The sequence below is a fragment of the Nelusetta ayraudi genome, unplaced genomic scaffold (assembly GCF_046127955.1).
Source record: "Nelusetta ayraudi isolate G7.1 ecotype Tasmania unplaced genomic scaffold, CSIRO-AGI_Nayr_v1 ptg000136l, whole genome shotgun sequence".
Lineage (NCBI taxonomy): Eukaryota > Metazoa > Chordata > Actinopteri > Tetraodontiformes > Monacanthidae > Nelusetta > Nelusetta ayraudi.
The window spans coordinates 1,356,435-1,372,536 of NW_027466186.1; the positions used below are offsets into that span (position 1 = coordinate 1,356,435).

General features: G+C 45.7%; 1 protein-coding gene across 1 annotated transcript in view; it reads left to right on the forward strand.

The window, feature by feature from the left end:
- Nucleotides 1-16,102, forward strand: part of rspo2 (R-spondin 2) — a 57,326-nt gene that overhangs the window by 23,070 nt on the left and 18,154 nt on the right. Inside the window, exons 3-5 of the mRNA XM_076012804.1 lie at nt 1,364-1,552; nt 10,354-10,497; nt 11,532-11,720. Coding sequence (XP_075868919.1) covers nt 1,364-1,552; nt 10,354-10,497; nt 11,532-11,720 — 522 coding nt within the window. The remainder of the gene's footprint in view (nt 1-1,363; nt 1,553-10,353; nt 10,498-11,531; nt 11,721-16,102) is intronic.

Consider the following 16,102-nt stretch of genomic DNA (forward strand, 5'->3'; position numbering starts at 1 on the left):
ATGGGGCTGACATGTTTTGTTCCGTCTCTCAAGGTTTGTCCATCTTTTCTTCTCCCCCCCCCCCACCCGAGCATTGTGGTAGGTCATCCCTGTCCGAGCAGTCGCTCTCGTTTGGAGGGATCCGATTCGGCCAAAGGACGTTTTCCTGTAAATGGGACTCTAAGGAGTTTACGTTGAAGGCCACTTATTGTGGAACGGACCCTCTTTTTATTGGCTCTTTTTGTCTCCGGCGGGCAGCTCTCGCTGGGCTGCAGCCGCTGCGGTTTTTGGGGGAGCTTTCGTCGGCTGTCTCAATGCAAACGTTCTGGAGGTGAACGAATGCAGCATCCACATTCGGAGCCACTCAGTGCGTTCAACGCAGGCTCAGGCAGAATTTGCATGGATGACAAATTGCCGCGTTGGCTCTGTTTACTTGGAATTAGAAAACATGCTGCTGATGAATCTACTATGGTTTCTGCTCCCACACACACACACACACACACACACACACACACACACACACACACACACACGGCCCTCAGTCTGTCTTCTGCCGGCCAGCCCTCCCACACTCTCAGCGCGTTGCCTCGAGTTCACTCGCTCCTGGCCGCTGGGTGAAGTCAGGGTCATCCACAAACGGATGGCGAACAGGACCGCATGGAATCTGCTGCTCCCCTCGTGGAATTCCACCGACTTGGCAGATTTATTTTTATTTTTTTTCCACAAATGTTAAAGAAATAGAGATGTGGCTCGTAAAAAGTCACGCACATCCGCCGCAGCCCCGCGATACGTGTGGCGCCCGAGTGTTGTTTTCGTTCAGCGCTAAGATAAATGTTATTTGTGACATATTAGAAGGCGCCGTTTGTCAACAGGAAAACTGCTCGCAGCTCGGGTTAATGAATTCTCCGTCGTTCAGTCGGACCACACATTAAGCCCACAGTGTCTCAGCGCTCACTTCCTTATTTTTTGCCAATGTGAATATTGTTGGATCATTTGACATGAGGAAAACATTTTTTTTTTTTTTACGTCCAATAAATATTGTTTTATTTAACTGTTTTAAAAACATTTTCAAAGTCAAGCACTTTACTAAAACTATTTACTTACTCACTTACTTATTTACTTACTTACTTACTTATTTATGATGGATTCTAGGTACTGGAAAGTGCAGGAATGGTAATTTCTGTCTCAAGAATGTCAATATGTACTCTGTACTCAGCATTATCTTCTCAATATCATCACCTTGTATTACGTAGTTTTTTTGTATTTTGTTGTGAGATCCTCACAATACACGGAGAAAACTGACATCAAGCAATGTGAAAGAATAGACGAAAACACCAGTTTTGGATCATTACCATCCTGCTGACACCGTGTGTTTCTCCCACAGCTAGCTATGGAGCGTACCCCATCTGTAAAGGCTGCCCCGTGTGCTCCAGAGACAACGGCTGTGTAAACTGCCAGCCCAAACTCTTCCTGTTCCTGCGGCGGGAGAGGATGAGGCAGTACGGGGAATGTCTCCACGACTGTCCAGCCGGATACTACGGCATACGCAGCCCAGAGCTCAACATTTGCTCCAGTAAGTCCTCACCTGCCTTTCCAAATCTTCCCTCTTGCACCCTGCCATCACCCTAAATCGACACCCTTGGGGTCGATTTACAGCTGACTAGACTCCCACGCTTTGCAATTTGAAGGGCTCAATCTGCGGTCACGGGGGTGGGGGGTGGGGGGGTTGGTGGGTCTAAGTCATGATACCTCGTCCTCGCCGTGTATCATTCGGGATTTAAAGACCGGCCAGTGCGTCGTTTCATGTCTCCCCTCCGGCGCTCCCTTTGTGTCACAGTCAATGACGAAGGCATTAAACACGCCGCGCAAACGCAGACGAGGTTGGCCAGCGACTTGCGTCGTAGCTGCGCCCGAGACCCGTATCGTAAAAGCAAACCCTTCCGTTGGCCTTGTCTTTTCATATCAGCGAAGCAACAAAGATAATTATACACTATATTAGCATTAAGGAATGAAGCTCTCTTTCTGCAGGGGCTTGCGGCTCGAGATTTTCACCAGACTGTGTAATTTCTTGGCAGCTAAAGTCGCTCAGTGTCAGATCTCTTTTTGACTTTGAAAGGGAGGTCAGTCACGAGCAGCGCGCCTGCACTCTCCACATGCAAATTCATGTTGGGAGGACGGTCATTAAAAATCTTTACCATGCAAGAACGGCTCTTTGTTGATAAAAATCACATTTGGCCGTTCACCCGATTTTTTGAAACACGGCTCTTGAGCGCTGTTGTAAAATGTTTTTTAACTACACTGACTCGTGGAAAACGTCTGAGTTCATAACTCTGAGCCGACCACACCCCACTCTCCCGCTTGCACCGTTTTAATAAAGAAACTCCTATAATAACAGCGATACACTGAGCCTTCCCCTTGATTCGTGCTACTCGCAAATCCAATGAACGCGACGTCGTCCTCCTCTCCTTGTGCAGCGCCTTGATCTCAAAGCCTTATTGTAACATGGGACGAGGAAGAGGGAGAGAAAGCAAAGAGATTTTATAGGTTTATGCAGAGCCCAAGGTGTTGGCTGAGTGTTTCATATGAAAACAGAGAGGAATTTGAACTCATTTTACTTCCCTGAGCCAAAGTCCTGACAGACACTAAAATGAAACCCCTGAGGAGGCTGTCCGGACATTCAAGTCCAATAAGGTGAATATTCTGAGTTCTTCAGCTAAGGCCAAACTACTGTAGATACAAGAACATCTGATAGCTCAACAGCCCCAGAAAAAAAATATGGCGTGAAACCTGCACCAGTCTTACACTAGAATATTTTATCATATCACATTGAAATCTGAATAAGAAATCTGGCAACCTCATGTCACTTTAGCCAGCTGCGCAGCTAGATCTTCACCGTATTTTGATGTGAACACTCTTGTCATTAATTCATCCAATAGTGAAGATGCACTCCAGGTTCTCCTTTTTTTTTTAATGTAGCACCTGCTAATCAAACCTTAACACTGGCTCCAAGCCTGACCATGCTTGTGTATGCACATGCTCCAAGACAGCAGTTGGCGCTATGCATGGAGTTGTTAACGCACACAAAGGAGCAAACGACTTTCGTGTCATCAGTTAGGTTGCGTTTGTTTACTTTACACACACCAAAACAAAGGACACCTTCCCGCTTCAACAGTGAGGGCTCTACTGTCGTCAGTGTAACATGACTGTAAATCCATGGCTTAAGGAGGCTTGGCCATGTTTGCAGTATTAGTGTTACCCCAGTAAGTCCAGTAGAGGGTGAATCCGATGTTAGATAAAACTCCTAATGAAGGACATGAAAGCAAAGCGAGAGCGAGGATGTAGTAAGCTGGAAGAAAAATATCAAAATTTGCCTTTTTTGCCTTTTCATCTTGGGTTGAAAATGTAAATGTTGCGGTCCGAAATTTTGAAATGAATGTCATTTTTAAAGCACAATGTGCAGCCAGATAGGCTTGTATAACAAATTTTCAATTGCCAGGGTGGAAAGTGAAATGCAGGAAGAAAATTTAAAACAGGGTCGACAGAGAACGTTTATTTTATTTAAGAGGAAACCAATCCGTCTGATTTTCTTCTCTGATATTTAGGTTAATGTGATCACAGAGACTTTTTCCTTTTTTGTTGAAAGTTCTCAATGGAAAAAAATTAAACCTGTTTTATTTACTTATGCCATGCTAACCAAACCTGGATTTCCAAGCTGGGGCAATTTTGACTTTAATAACTCCTGATCTAGGGCAAGTTGAAATCCCTCTGCGCTCCGACAGCTCATAGAAGAACATCTTGCATTGTCGCTTAGCATCAAATCTCAGAGTTGGACCCACTTTGATGTGATCACTGCCTCGGCCATAGCTCTCTAATCCAGTTTCCTATCTGACCCGCATTCTCGGCTTGTCATTTCGCAAATAGTTCGCTTTCAGATTCCATAAACGGACATTTTATTGGGTTTCGAGTAAATTGTCGGGTCAGTGAATATTATTTGCTAACTGACAAGAGGCAGCAGGCATGCGAGAGCTTGAAGAGGAAAAAAAAAAGTGGTCGAGGGGTTCTCTGCTGGCTTGGACAAAGCTGCTATGTGCTCCCTGTTTCCAAAGAAGCTTGGAACGTGGCGTAAAGCCTCTGTTATCATGAGCTTTTAAAGCGCATTCTCTGAAATCACTTAGTGAGCAGCTGCTTGTTATTACACCAGAGTTTGTTTGTGTGATCTTATCTCATTGAAAATATTTTCTCGACTGAATGAATAAAGGAAAACACAGCCTTGACAAGCTAGACCTGCAGAGGGGAAACCTCACTCTGAGCCCCTCTGACGTCTCCTCCTAGGCTGTAGCCCTGCGCTTCGCTACAAACATTAGGGAGCTCACAAAAGGTCTTTTTAATCTATCCAAAATTGGACACTGCAAAGGCTAATCCCTGTTGTTTGTCCCACTTGAGCTCACTGCTGTCTAATATGGGCTGAGATGTCAAACCACAAATCCTTGAGCAATGGTCTTTTTTTTTTTTATGTGACTTTGCATCATTGAAAACACACATATTTGAGATTGTGCATTAGTCTTGGGGACAAAATTACAATTACCCATCGCCACTATTTACTACTACAATACACCAATACTTAAGTACGGTCCATGACTGTGTCTAAGATTTCCTTTTTAGTTTACCTAAATGCGGTACACTTTAGTATGGTTTACAACATGGCGTGGTATTGTCCCATATCTGCTGTGGGTTTCACCTTCAGGAAGTGACCACAATATTTTCCAACTGGCATTTTGTCTGCTACATTGGCAAAGCAACCTTTTCCCATTTGTAAGTATGACATCACTTTTGGGATGACCAGCACATCTGAGAGATTGGTGATAAAGGACATGAGCAAGGTTTCCAGTCATACCAGTTTCAATGCTAATATGCTAAGGTGACAACAGATATATGAAACCAAACACAAAGTTCCACATTTTTTTATCTTTTATTGAGATTTGGGGGGGCAAAGACAGCAGACATGAAACTTTATTACACTCAACCAAGTGCACACAACAACGTACATGCCCGATTAAGAGGAGCCTGCATTGATAGGAGCATGTTAGCAAACTGGTGAATGCTAACTTTAGCTTGCAGGGTAATGCCATTGGGCCAAGTTCCGGCACACCACATATATACTGATTGTTGAGGATGTGAATGTCCATTATTAAGAAATGTATGTACAGTTAAGAGTAAATATGCCACATTTGACTACTTTCTCAGTTTGAACACAATTTGCTCACTGATCCAATAAAATATGAAACAGCCTATTTGGTACATATGTATACAATTTGGGACACATGACTTCTTTTATGATCTATTTGGAGTGTCAGTGCTCTGGATTATTTCCCTGAGTTACAGAAAGAAGATTGAAATACCAAAAATTTTTGGGGTTGCCAAAACAATGGGAAATACACTCTCAGCAATGTAGCATGGCTGTTAAACCCTTCCACAGCTACACTCAGGCAGGATTCTTTGGAGGCCTGAGACGTGGGAGTCGCAGTGCTTGCCATTCCAGAGATGGATCTCACACTCAGTAATATTTTTTCATTGCATAATGCTCTTTTGTATGTCGGCATGTTACATTTCACGCTCTTTGCTTTGCAGTAACCCCTTTCAGCCGCTTAATGGCTGGGAGCCATACGAGCCATAAACCATTTGCAGTGTAATTCACTGGGATTCTTATCAGTTGCCCAAAAGAGGTCCTGCACCCATGTCTTCGGGTGTCGACCTCCAGCTCCGAGGAAATGATTTGTAGCGGCAGTCGCACACTGTGCTGCTTCATGTACCAGCGAATCTGTATGAACTCAGTGCAGTTGTCTGGCCCCCGTCCCATTTTTATAATAGCTTGGTTTTAATGCGCGTTCCCCAGCTGACACACATTTTGTCACACTGTATCACTAGTGATGTCTCTGGCGGAGAGAATTACGAGCTGAAAGGTGACTATTAGAGCTGTTAAAAAAAAATGGAAAGTGTTGAGAGGGTCAGCATGGGAGGAGAGCTGCATTCTCAACTCCATCCCTCTCTGTTTATTATGGACCCCCCACTGCTATATTCCAGCCACCAACCCAGTAGCCTTACCACACAGCAGAGGCATGTGAAAACCCCAGCCGTTTTGCTGCCAAGCGCAAACCAGACTGATCAAGGCCTGAGATTGCCAATATCCTGGAAGCATAGTTTGAATATCGCAGCTTGCCCAGTGCCAGCACGATGTGCCCCTGAAGGCTCTTGTGTCAAAAGTAATTTCTCTTGGATCGCAAACGCTGATTTCTTTATTTACTGTCAGGGACCGTGACCAGTTTCCATTGTTGCGTTTTCTCACTGCGCTGCCACATCGAATTACCACCGCAAGTGAAAAGGTGACTATGATGGATATCAGGGATTGTTTTATTTAAAAGTGCGCCATGAAAACGTGTTGAGCGCGACAGACGAGGGCCGTTGAGCGCGAGCCTCAAAATATTCTCGAAGGTCTTGGAGACGGGCTTGCACGGGTTCGGAAGCCCTCGTCTGGCAGTGCTTGGTGGCGCTGCCTCGCTCTGCCTCTGCGTGTCACTCATCCAAACTCTGCCTCGTTCCTGCTCTACCTTGGGGACTATTTCCATTGTACAGTCAAAGCAACCCCAAAGGCCAGTTGCTTTTGGCCTTTGAGATCCACCAAAGGATATTTCGCTGCTGTCTGGGTTGCCAGATGATACAAAAAGCCCACCAAACCAAGTGCTTCTCTCTGGACGTTGCTGCCAGACGCAAAGATAAATCTTTATTTTTTCATTTCAAAACACTGGTTGATTGTGGATACCGCAGTGTGAGTGGAAGGCCTGTCATTTTTTTTTTTTTTTTTTTTGCCTGCTATGCATATGCTGGGACTGGCAGAGCAGAATCAGGAGCAAATCCACCACGTGTGTCTGTGTGTGTGAGAAGAAGAACCTTGAAGCGCCGCTGATCCCTCTAACATTTTCTCCTTTCACTGATTGACAGGGACACTTCCACCACTTCGTGTTAAGAGCAGCCATGTGGAAAAGAGAAAAGTGTAAAATGTGATTTAGAGAGAACACTGCAGCTCCGGCCTTCGCCATTAACTCCTGCCATTCGCAGCTCCACACGACTTGGCTGGATGGCAGCGAGCGAGCCAGAGCTTCCATGTCAGCCAAACCCCGAGGCCTAGAGAGTAGGTCAGAGCCGTTTGCCTCAGTTTGGAGGGGAAAGATGGAAAGAAATAAGGCTTGTTTTCCCCCTCGCGTTGCCAGGTCTTTTACGACATGGACACTCCTGCTGCACAACATCAGGTCTGGTTAGTTTTGTGTAGGCTGAGGCTCTTTCGGTAGACAAGCCTCCTCCGGCAGCTCAGATAACGCTTGAAAAAAAACAAAAAAAAACTCAGTCTGGAACGCGAGAGGTTCATCAATCTCCATGAAATGATTGAGCACTCTTTCTTTCCTTGGTGAATATTAATGTAAATATATGGAGTGTTTACACATGGCGCTGGCAGCTCGAGGAGGAAGAGCAGCCGACTTGAGGCTTCGAGTGTACCTGATGAAAATTGTTGGGTTCTCGGTCCAGCACGCAGCAACGAGACCGGCCTTCAAGCGCGCGCCATTAAATCAGAAGCCGTGTCGACTCGCGGGCCAGATTTAGCGCAAAAACAGAGCGGACAACATCAAAAAACGGTGCAGCCGGTGCGGTGTCGACTAATATGGGTAACTTCGCCGGCTGAGGGTTGAAATTCTCACTGGGGTGAAACATAAGGCCTCCGCTCCCGCGTTCATAATGCAACTCCTGGCCAGGGCCAGTGCCGGGAGATAATGATGATAATGCGTTTAAGTCGCAGGAACACTGGACCTTCAATGAGATCTGATGACCTCATTATTTCTCATTAGTCTCCCCGAGGCACCTCGATGAAGACTTTAAAGGTGGTCCAGAGGTTAATCCTGCTGGAAGAATGAACCCGCTCCCCTGTATCTGTTTCCAGAGCTGCCGGAGATGCTGCCCGACTTGGTTGGCGATCAGTGTGGGAGCCTCTCCGCTGTCACAGATAGCACCCACCCCCCCCACCCCCATCGCCGTCCCAGATAGCCTTTTGCCTGCAGATAGCTGGAGCGAGGGATAAATGTCACAGTGATCCCTTCCGACCCACCTCGTTCTGCGATGACCCCTTGACCCCCCTCCCTAACTCCCATGGAGGCCCAGTGACGTGTCATCCACCTCTTCCATCTTTCAGCGAGACATTATTACTTATCTCCTGTTTAGACAACAGGATTTTTAAGCACATCAGCAAACGGACGTCCCTGTAAAGGCACGTCTTAACGGTCTGCGAAGGTTCTCAGTCACCCAGATCATCGTAGACTAGACTTGACAGTTGAGTTAAGGCAACTGGACTTGTTTTTGGTAACTTGAAGGTGTTTAGCCACCTCACTTCTTCAGAGGAAGCCTTTCGAATGACACGCAAAACATCTTCAACTTAACCAAAAAACAGTCCAGTGTCCTGAACTTAACTTTCAAGAGTCCAAAGGAAGGCTACCGTCCTTAGTGGGTTACCATAATTTCCCACATATGCCTCGCACATATTGACTGTCAATAAGCGGGGATTGCACAACAGCGCTCTGGCTGCAGAGTGCTGCCAGATGTTCTCCCTTTTACTCTTTTGCTTTTCTGTTTTGAAAGCCAAACTTCTTCCAGGTGACGACAAGCTTGAAAACTGTTAATTGTAAAAGACGCTCTGGCGCTTTTCAATTGGCCTGGTGATTTATTCGCTCGGCCCCCACTGCGGTGATTCAGTTTCACTGAGCGTATAATAACTTGTTTCGCTCTTGTCACTTGTTCCTCTCATAGATTCACGCTTTCCTCAACCAAAAATCTCTTTATCTGTCTTTGATAAAGTCACATATGTTGCGCTGAAATTTAAGATTTCGCTCAAAAAGCTAAACCGTGCGTCGTGATTGAATTACTGGCACGAAATGACGTAAGAGCCGAGGAAATGACCGACACCATTAGTTGATTTATGGACGTTCGGTCCCCATCTTTCAAACTGCGGGTAGGCGCAGCCTGATTGCGGCGGGCCTATCTCCAGCCGCACCGCTGCGTGCGTGTTTGTACACATGTGCGCATGTGTGTGTCCACGGTTTGTTTAGACTGGTCGGGAGAAGCGTGAGACCAGAGCGAGTGGGCAGAGGCCATACTTTGAGGGTTCAAAGTGAGGCGGGGAGGGACCCCCTCGTTTTGGAGGAATGTCGCGGAGGAGGCCTGATGGTTAGCCTGCGATGGCGTAATTAAGGGGTGTGATTGTGAGAACCTTCCCTTCCCCGGACTCTGCGAGGGTCACAGATAAAAGCCCTCTCACATGTGGAAAATCACAGCGACGGAGCGCTTACGCCAGAGGTGCGCACGCGCCTAATGAGCGGTTTTGCCGACGTGTAAGACGCAATTAGGGGAGTAGATAACATCCTACCTGGGAAGCAACGGGTGTTTGTGCGGGAGGGGCTGGGGGCCGGGGTGGGGGTGCTAAAGGCTATGGTTCTGCTGACGCTGGAAGTCCGTTGAGCAATGTGTCCTGTGAGTCGCATCGTAAATTAGAGCGCTCGGGGAGGCTCCTTCTAATCATGTGGGCCTGTGCGTCGTCCCCGTCGGTGTGGTTGTTGTAATTTGGCCCTGCGCGTTGTGCTATTTGCAGCGTGTAGGAGCTGGGTGACACAGAGCCGCGGCTCCCTAACGCTGCAAGTGTCGCGTGCGCTAGCCGGGGTGCTGAGACGTTTAATGACCTCCCGATCTGTTTTTAAAAGCATCGGAAGACGTAATCTGCAGTTGTCTCACCACCCTGATCCCCCCTTTCTTTTTTTTTTCAAAATCACGGCCGAAAGAGAGGAAAGGATCGACGTAAAAACGTGAAAACCCCACCCACCCAATAACCCTCCGTTCTGGAAGAGTCAGTGCGCACAGTGCGGAGATAAGATAGCACCTGAAGGAACCTGCTTCTGAACTCTAATGGGATGTATTGTTCCCGCCGCAGCTGACTCTTAGTTGGAAACGTGAGCGTCCACTCGACGTGACTTCCTGCCCTCTCCGACTGTTGCGTTTTCACGCTGTTGACTTGCGCACTCCAAACAAGAACAAAGGGATGAAAGGAAAACCTGTCAGGCAAAAACAAACTCTCTGAAATGCACTTGAGGCCCGGAGAGGAATAATTCACAGGGGCATCGCTGTCTGACGCTTTTTTTTTTTTTGTTGTTTTCTTGCGGGTGAGACAGTATAATCCTTTCAAGAAGCCCCTTCCCCAAACCCCTCGGCTTTCAATCAACTCCAGATGAGAGGGTTTCGCTCTGACCCTGACGAGTCTCTCCCTTTCCCTCTTCTCTTCTCCAGGGTGCAGGATAGACAACTGCGAATCCTGTTTCAGCAAAGACTTCTGCACCAAGTGCAAATCAGGTTTTTACCTCCACAAAGGGCGATGCTTTGACAAGTGCCCCGAAGGCTTTACTCCGCTTGAGGACACCATGGAGTGTGGAGGTATGTGTAATAAGACACACGTGTGCCAAGAGATATGGACAATAAACAAACTATTGAACTGCATTTCTTTAACGTTCCCCTCAAAGTTCCCTTGTTGGCGAGGGAACTCACTGAGACGTTTTATCATTTTAGTTTCCCATTCAAGAAAATTGAAATTAGAATTCAAACTGTAATTTTTGCTGGTGAGATAAACCTGTAATTTACATTTAGAGGGTGTTTTTTTTTTGTCATAGTTTAATATCATGGGTAATTGCAAAAAAAAAAAAAAATGATTTTTACATATGGCTCTGTGCACTCAAATTTTGGTGTCAATGGCATGCGGTGGCAGCTAATCGACGTTAATGATCCTACCTATACATATTAAATATAAATGTTAGCCAAATGTAATATAGTGTTATAACACTACCTCCCTCACATATACTTTCAGATGCTGACGTTGCACGTGCAGATGAAAATAAAACTAATTGTCCCTTGGAGTTCATTAAACTGTAACATTATCCCAACCGTCCTGGGTGAAGTCACTGGTGTTGGGAAGCATAAGTATGAAAATTCATCTAAGTGGATGCCCAATAATCAATTCAACCTAAGTTGTAGCACAAATCCAGAGCTACCTTTCACATAGCCCACAGTAGGGATTGAAAAAAGAACTAACAAGTGGCTTATTTTCCTCTTTTCAATTATTCATTTCTGTAATTACCTTTGGAAAAAAGTGGAGCAGCCCCCCCAAAAACTAATTTTGAGTTTATCTTACTGGCAAAAAAAAAAAAAAAAAGTTAGAACTTTAGAAAGCTTAATTCACTTCCTCAAATTTTTCTTCTCCATTCTCTCTCTGGAAATCTGAACTGACAAGCGCTGCGCAGACCTTTTTGGCGTGCATATTTTAGGAAAACAAGCGCTTTGGTGGGGACCACACACACAACAAGGTTACTGCACCCCAGTAAAGCCCCATTACAACCTGACCTTTGAGTGGCCACCACACGTGCGCTCTGCTGTGGTTTTTTGCTCAACATCCCCGCTTGTTTGTGTCTCTGCAGAGGGCTGCGAGGTGGGCCAGTGGAGCGAATGGGGAGCCTGCACCAGGAGAAACAAAACCTGTGGCTTTAAGTGGGGTCTGGAGACGCGGACACGGCACATTGTAAAGAAACCACCCAAGGACACGATACCATGTCCCACCATTGCCGAGTCCAGGATGTGCAAAATGGCCATGAGGCACTGCAGGAGAGGTAGGGATGTTATGCAGCCAACGTGCGCGCCGTCAAAGAGTCTGTCACTCACTTCCGACCCCCGTCCACGTTCACGTTGCGCTGGTCTGTTCAATATTAAAGAAAACAGCCCACTTATCCCACAGGGTTGCTCCTTCCTCCCCTCAGAGTTCCACCTGTTTCATGTAACCCCTCGTGCCTCACGCTCAGCCTTGTTTTTACAACGTCTGAGTTCTCGGGGTGCGCGCCGGTGTTGCCGCGCATGAAATAGTATTTTTCCATGGCGGCCCTCGCTTGAGCCAGCGCTTTTTTTTCCTTTTTTTTCTGAGGTATATTTTTCCTCCCTCGTCGCCTCCCTCCCCAGTCTCCTTCCCTCTCCTCCTAGGAATCCTTCAAAGTACGAACGGCAGGTTTTCCTCAATGGCCGTCTCTGTTTCCTCCCGTCAGCCTGACAGATATTTGCGGTGGCACACACAGCGTGCATGTCAGGCTGTTAAATGAGAAGTCGAATGTGGACCTTCTCTGTGAGTGAATACACTCGGGTCTTTTTTTTTTTTTTTTTTTTTTTTAAGTAAACCATCTCTCTCCCAAGCGAGCCAAACACACCATTTGGGGGTGATGGCCCCAGTAAGCAGCGCTTTAAAAAATAAATGTCCTTGCCCTTAATGCAGCCTACTTTTACATCCCCCATAAACTTTGGATTAGGATAGGCCCAGTCTAAATATTTAATTCACCAAATAAGAAAGCGATTACCGTGGCAGGTAATCATTTAGGCTGACACAAAAGTGAAAACATTGTTTAACAGTTAAGAGTAAAATGTTCTGACCACCGCAAGTGTTTTGTCCGCTCGCTGGCTCAGTGTATGCAACAAGAGGGTCATTTGGAAAAGTGGTGAAAGAATAAATAAACTTGGGGAAAATCATTACGCTTCACTCTTCAGCCAGTTTGTCCCTTTTCCTGCGACGCCATGATGCATTTCGTTCCTGGATGGCGTTCCTGTTATTCAGCACCTCTTTGTGCCTGTCTGACCTTTTCCGAGACACTTTATGACCTCCTTTTTAATTAAAATCGGGGCATTTTTGCCCACGGTTACAGCCATTAATTGCTCGAGCTCAAAGTAACTAATGGGGCGTTGTCGTGAAGTTTAAATGAGGCACGCAGCAGAGCCATTCCTCAGGCCTTTCAAAAACCGACTGCAGACTCCCCACGTCCACTTTAACCCTCGAGGCGCCGAGGCCGCGGCTGTTGCTGCGCTCTCAGTCCACTCAGTTACGTGTCCGCGGCCTCGACGACCGCGCGTAAAAGTGTCACAACGTGCGCGCCGGCGGCCTCTCCAGGCTCATGAAGTCGTTGCAGAGGCCCGTTTAATAAAGGTGAATTTCAGACTCGGGCATGTGTTGTTAATTCCCTACCGCTGGGCCGCTCGTGAAAAATACCCACTTGGAAAAAGCCAGTGAAACTGAACACTCCTCTGTTCAAATAAATACAGAGCAAAAATATTAGCTGCTGAAGTGGAATGTGAGGAGATCCAGGGCTGTCGCATGGAGCTCAGCTCTATGACATTGTAAAATAATCACTTCCCATGACTGATAATAAAGTGGGGTGCAATGGGAGGCCACCCAACGCAATGTACAGAATCATGCAGTGGCTGGAGTTTGAATTTATCGCGGAACACCTTAAACGCGTAAAGAGCTTTGCAGGTTGTATAGTCCTATTGGTGCTAAAAAAAAAAAAAGAAGAAAAAAAGGCACAGCATGATAAGCTTTCAGCCTGGACAGACCGCAGATCTCATTTGCAAAGGTAAAAATGAGAAGCGCTTGATATCGACGACAATCCAGAAATCAACATTTCTATCTGCCACCTCCCTGGACACACAACACCAGTGTTCGGATAAGCATGGGATTATATAACTGCAGACCGTAAAGATGCTGTGGATTATTCAGAGACAGGGGAAGCAGTGTTTAGGTGCGCTATTTATGGAAATGCTTATCTGATCGCCCTGGCTTGCATTTCAACATATCTACGTATTTAAATTACACTGTACGTCATTGTCAGATCCCTGTCTCCCAGCTTAGCCGAGTCGGAGCACAAGGACAAGGGGAATGATCTTCATCCCGTCCCCGTGTGTCCACAAAGATCAAACCTGGTCAGGGGACAAACAAATAGCAGAAGAAATAAATAAATCACAGACGTCAGGAGGAGGAGGAGGAGAGGGAATTGCCCACTTGATAGAAACCGTGGCTAAAGCATTTTATACAAGGGGCCAGTCTTCATTCACGCTGCAAGGTTTCTCAGCAGCTGTTTAACAGAAGACTAAATGCCATTCCACACCAACGGAATGTGAGGAGATGATTGTCTGTGGCAGACAAAATATGTCAATGTATCACAGACAATTTAAACATCAAACTGTCAGACTGGTTTTAAACAACGTTTTTTTTCCCACCCTTCTTTCAAAAGCTGTAAGGAAATGAGTAAACGTGATCTAAATTGTTTTAGTGGGCAAACACTGACAAGGACTGAGTCATCCAACAATAAGAATTTACTCATTTGCTCTTTATCACTATGCTTATTTTGGTAGAAATCTGACGTTTTTCATTGCTTGGGACAGACACTGTGTCATGGGCAGAAAGAAATTCAGGTCAGAGTGTTAGGTATGCATGCCAGCATAAAAAAACAAAAACAAAACATGTCTCCAAGGTGGAATCCATTTAGCGAATTCATATTTACGATTAAGATTGTCACCATGTTTTCTACAAATACGTGCACATATGGACACGGCCACAGGCTGTAGACTGTCTGAGAATTAGAGAGAGATGGACAGGTGCTTTATTAAAATTATTTAAACCTTAACTGTATATAAAAATGAAGAAAACCTGAAATGGTTTCACCTGAAAAAGAGGAACATTGCTTCAGCACGGAGGCAACGATGGGCATCGTGGCCCAGTTTGGTTCAGAGCGGAGACAAATTACGTTGAATATTGGAATTCATGTTTCAACATGATTCTTACTATTTCCATGACACAGTTTCCATCCTTGAAACTCCCCTGTCACCACAGCCTCAATCCACAAAGTGGTGAGTAGTAAATGGGTAAGATTTCAGTTGAGCGAACTATTCCTTTGGGGGTGTGGGGGGGACTACACGTTTATTTATTCATTTATTTATTTATTTTGAACATGAAGGTAAAGACGTTAAAACCTGATGTTAGTCTATGAGCAAAATGTTCTCCTTAGGAATAAACTTTTTTTCTGCCCAGCTGTTGATTGGTAAAACATATTTTTGTATTCTCTGTATGGTGATGCGGAGATACTAGAAACAAGAATGAGACTTTATTAATAGCTGTTTTGGCACAGCCCCCCTGCAACCCCCCACTCTCTTTCTGTCTTGGGATCTGTGGGGAGGAGGGGAGAAGAAAGGTGAGGAGAGCAATTCCGCCACACGCAGCACGTGGCTCTTTCATATTGATGCCATTAAGGAACTCCCTGCAGAGATTTCCCAGCAATGCCTGTCATCGGATTCACTGGTCCGCAAACAGACACGTGACAATTCCTCTTCCTCCTCTTCTTTGGCTCCCCCAATGCCCCTTGTGGCCGATCAATCTATTAGTCCATTTCCCCATCCTTCTCTTTGGCTCAGCCACTCCACTGTAGCCTTCCAACAAACAGCTGCTTCTGCCACGCCGGAGACTTTAGACGCTGTGTAAACAAGCTAAAATGTTAAAGCTCTTGAAAAGTCTCACTCTCAGCGTAATCCCTGATTTGAGATTCAAGGGAGAACGAAGTCCAACGCAAACAAGCCCCTGTAACGGGGACTAATTTTCACCGTTCTCTGCAAATCAGCTTTCTGATTCTTTGACAGCATGAAAACATTCAATGGTAGCGAACGGGAGTGATCCTTGCAGCTTTGTGTAGAAAAGTAGATTATTTCCCGAGGTACATGGAGAACACGGAGTAGACAGATTTAGAGTTAACCCAGAGAAAATCGGTTAAAGGTTTTACAATATGAGTTCATGGAACTGTAAAAATTTAAAGTGACACAGGACTTTAGGACTTGATAACCAAAAAGTTTTAAGGGCTTGGTTTTCTGACACAATGCAGTTAACATACTCTCTTGCTTCTGGGCTTTTGTGAGTCACTCTGCTAACCTTGTAGAGGTAGAAAGACGGATAACGATAAAAAGCAGACAAAGGAAGAATGACAGGAAATAAAGAGTCTAATGATTACCTTGCCTTTTGGATTATATACTACTATGTACTATGTACTTGGAAAGCAAGTGGCCTCTGTGGGTCTATTGGTCTCCCTTGTGTAACCAGAAAAAAAACTGTTTTGCTGTAGGTCTCAACTAAGTCCAAGACCTCCAACTGATCAGTCATCAGAGTGCAGCAACCACTAATGCTGTCTGTCAT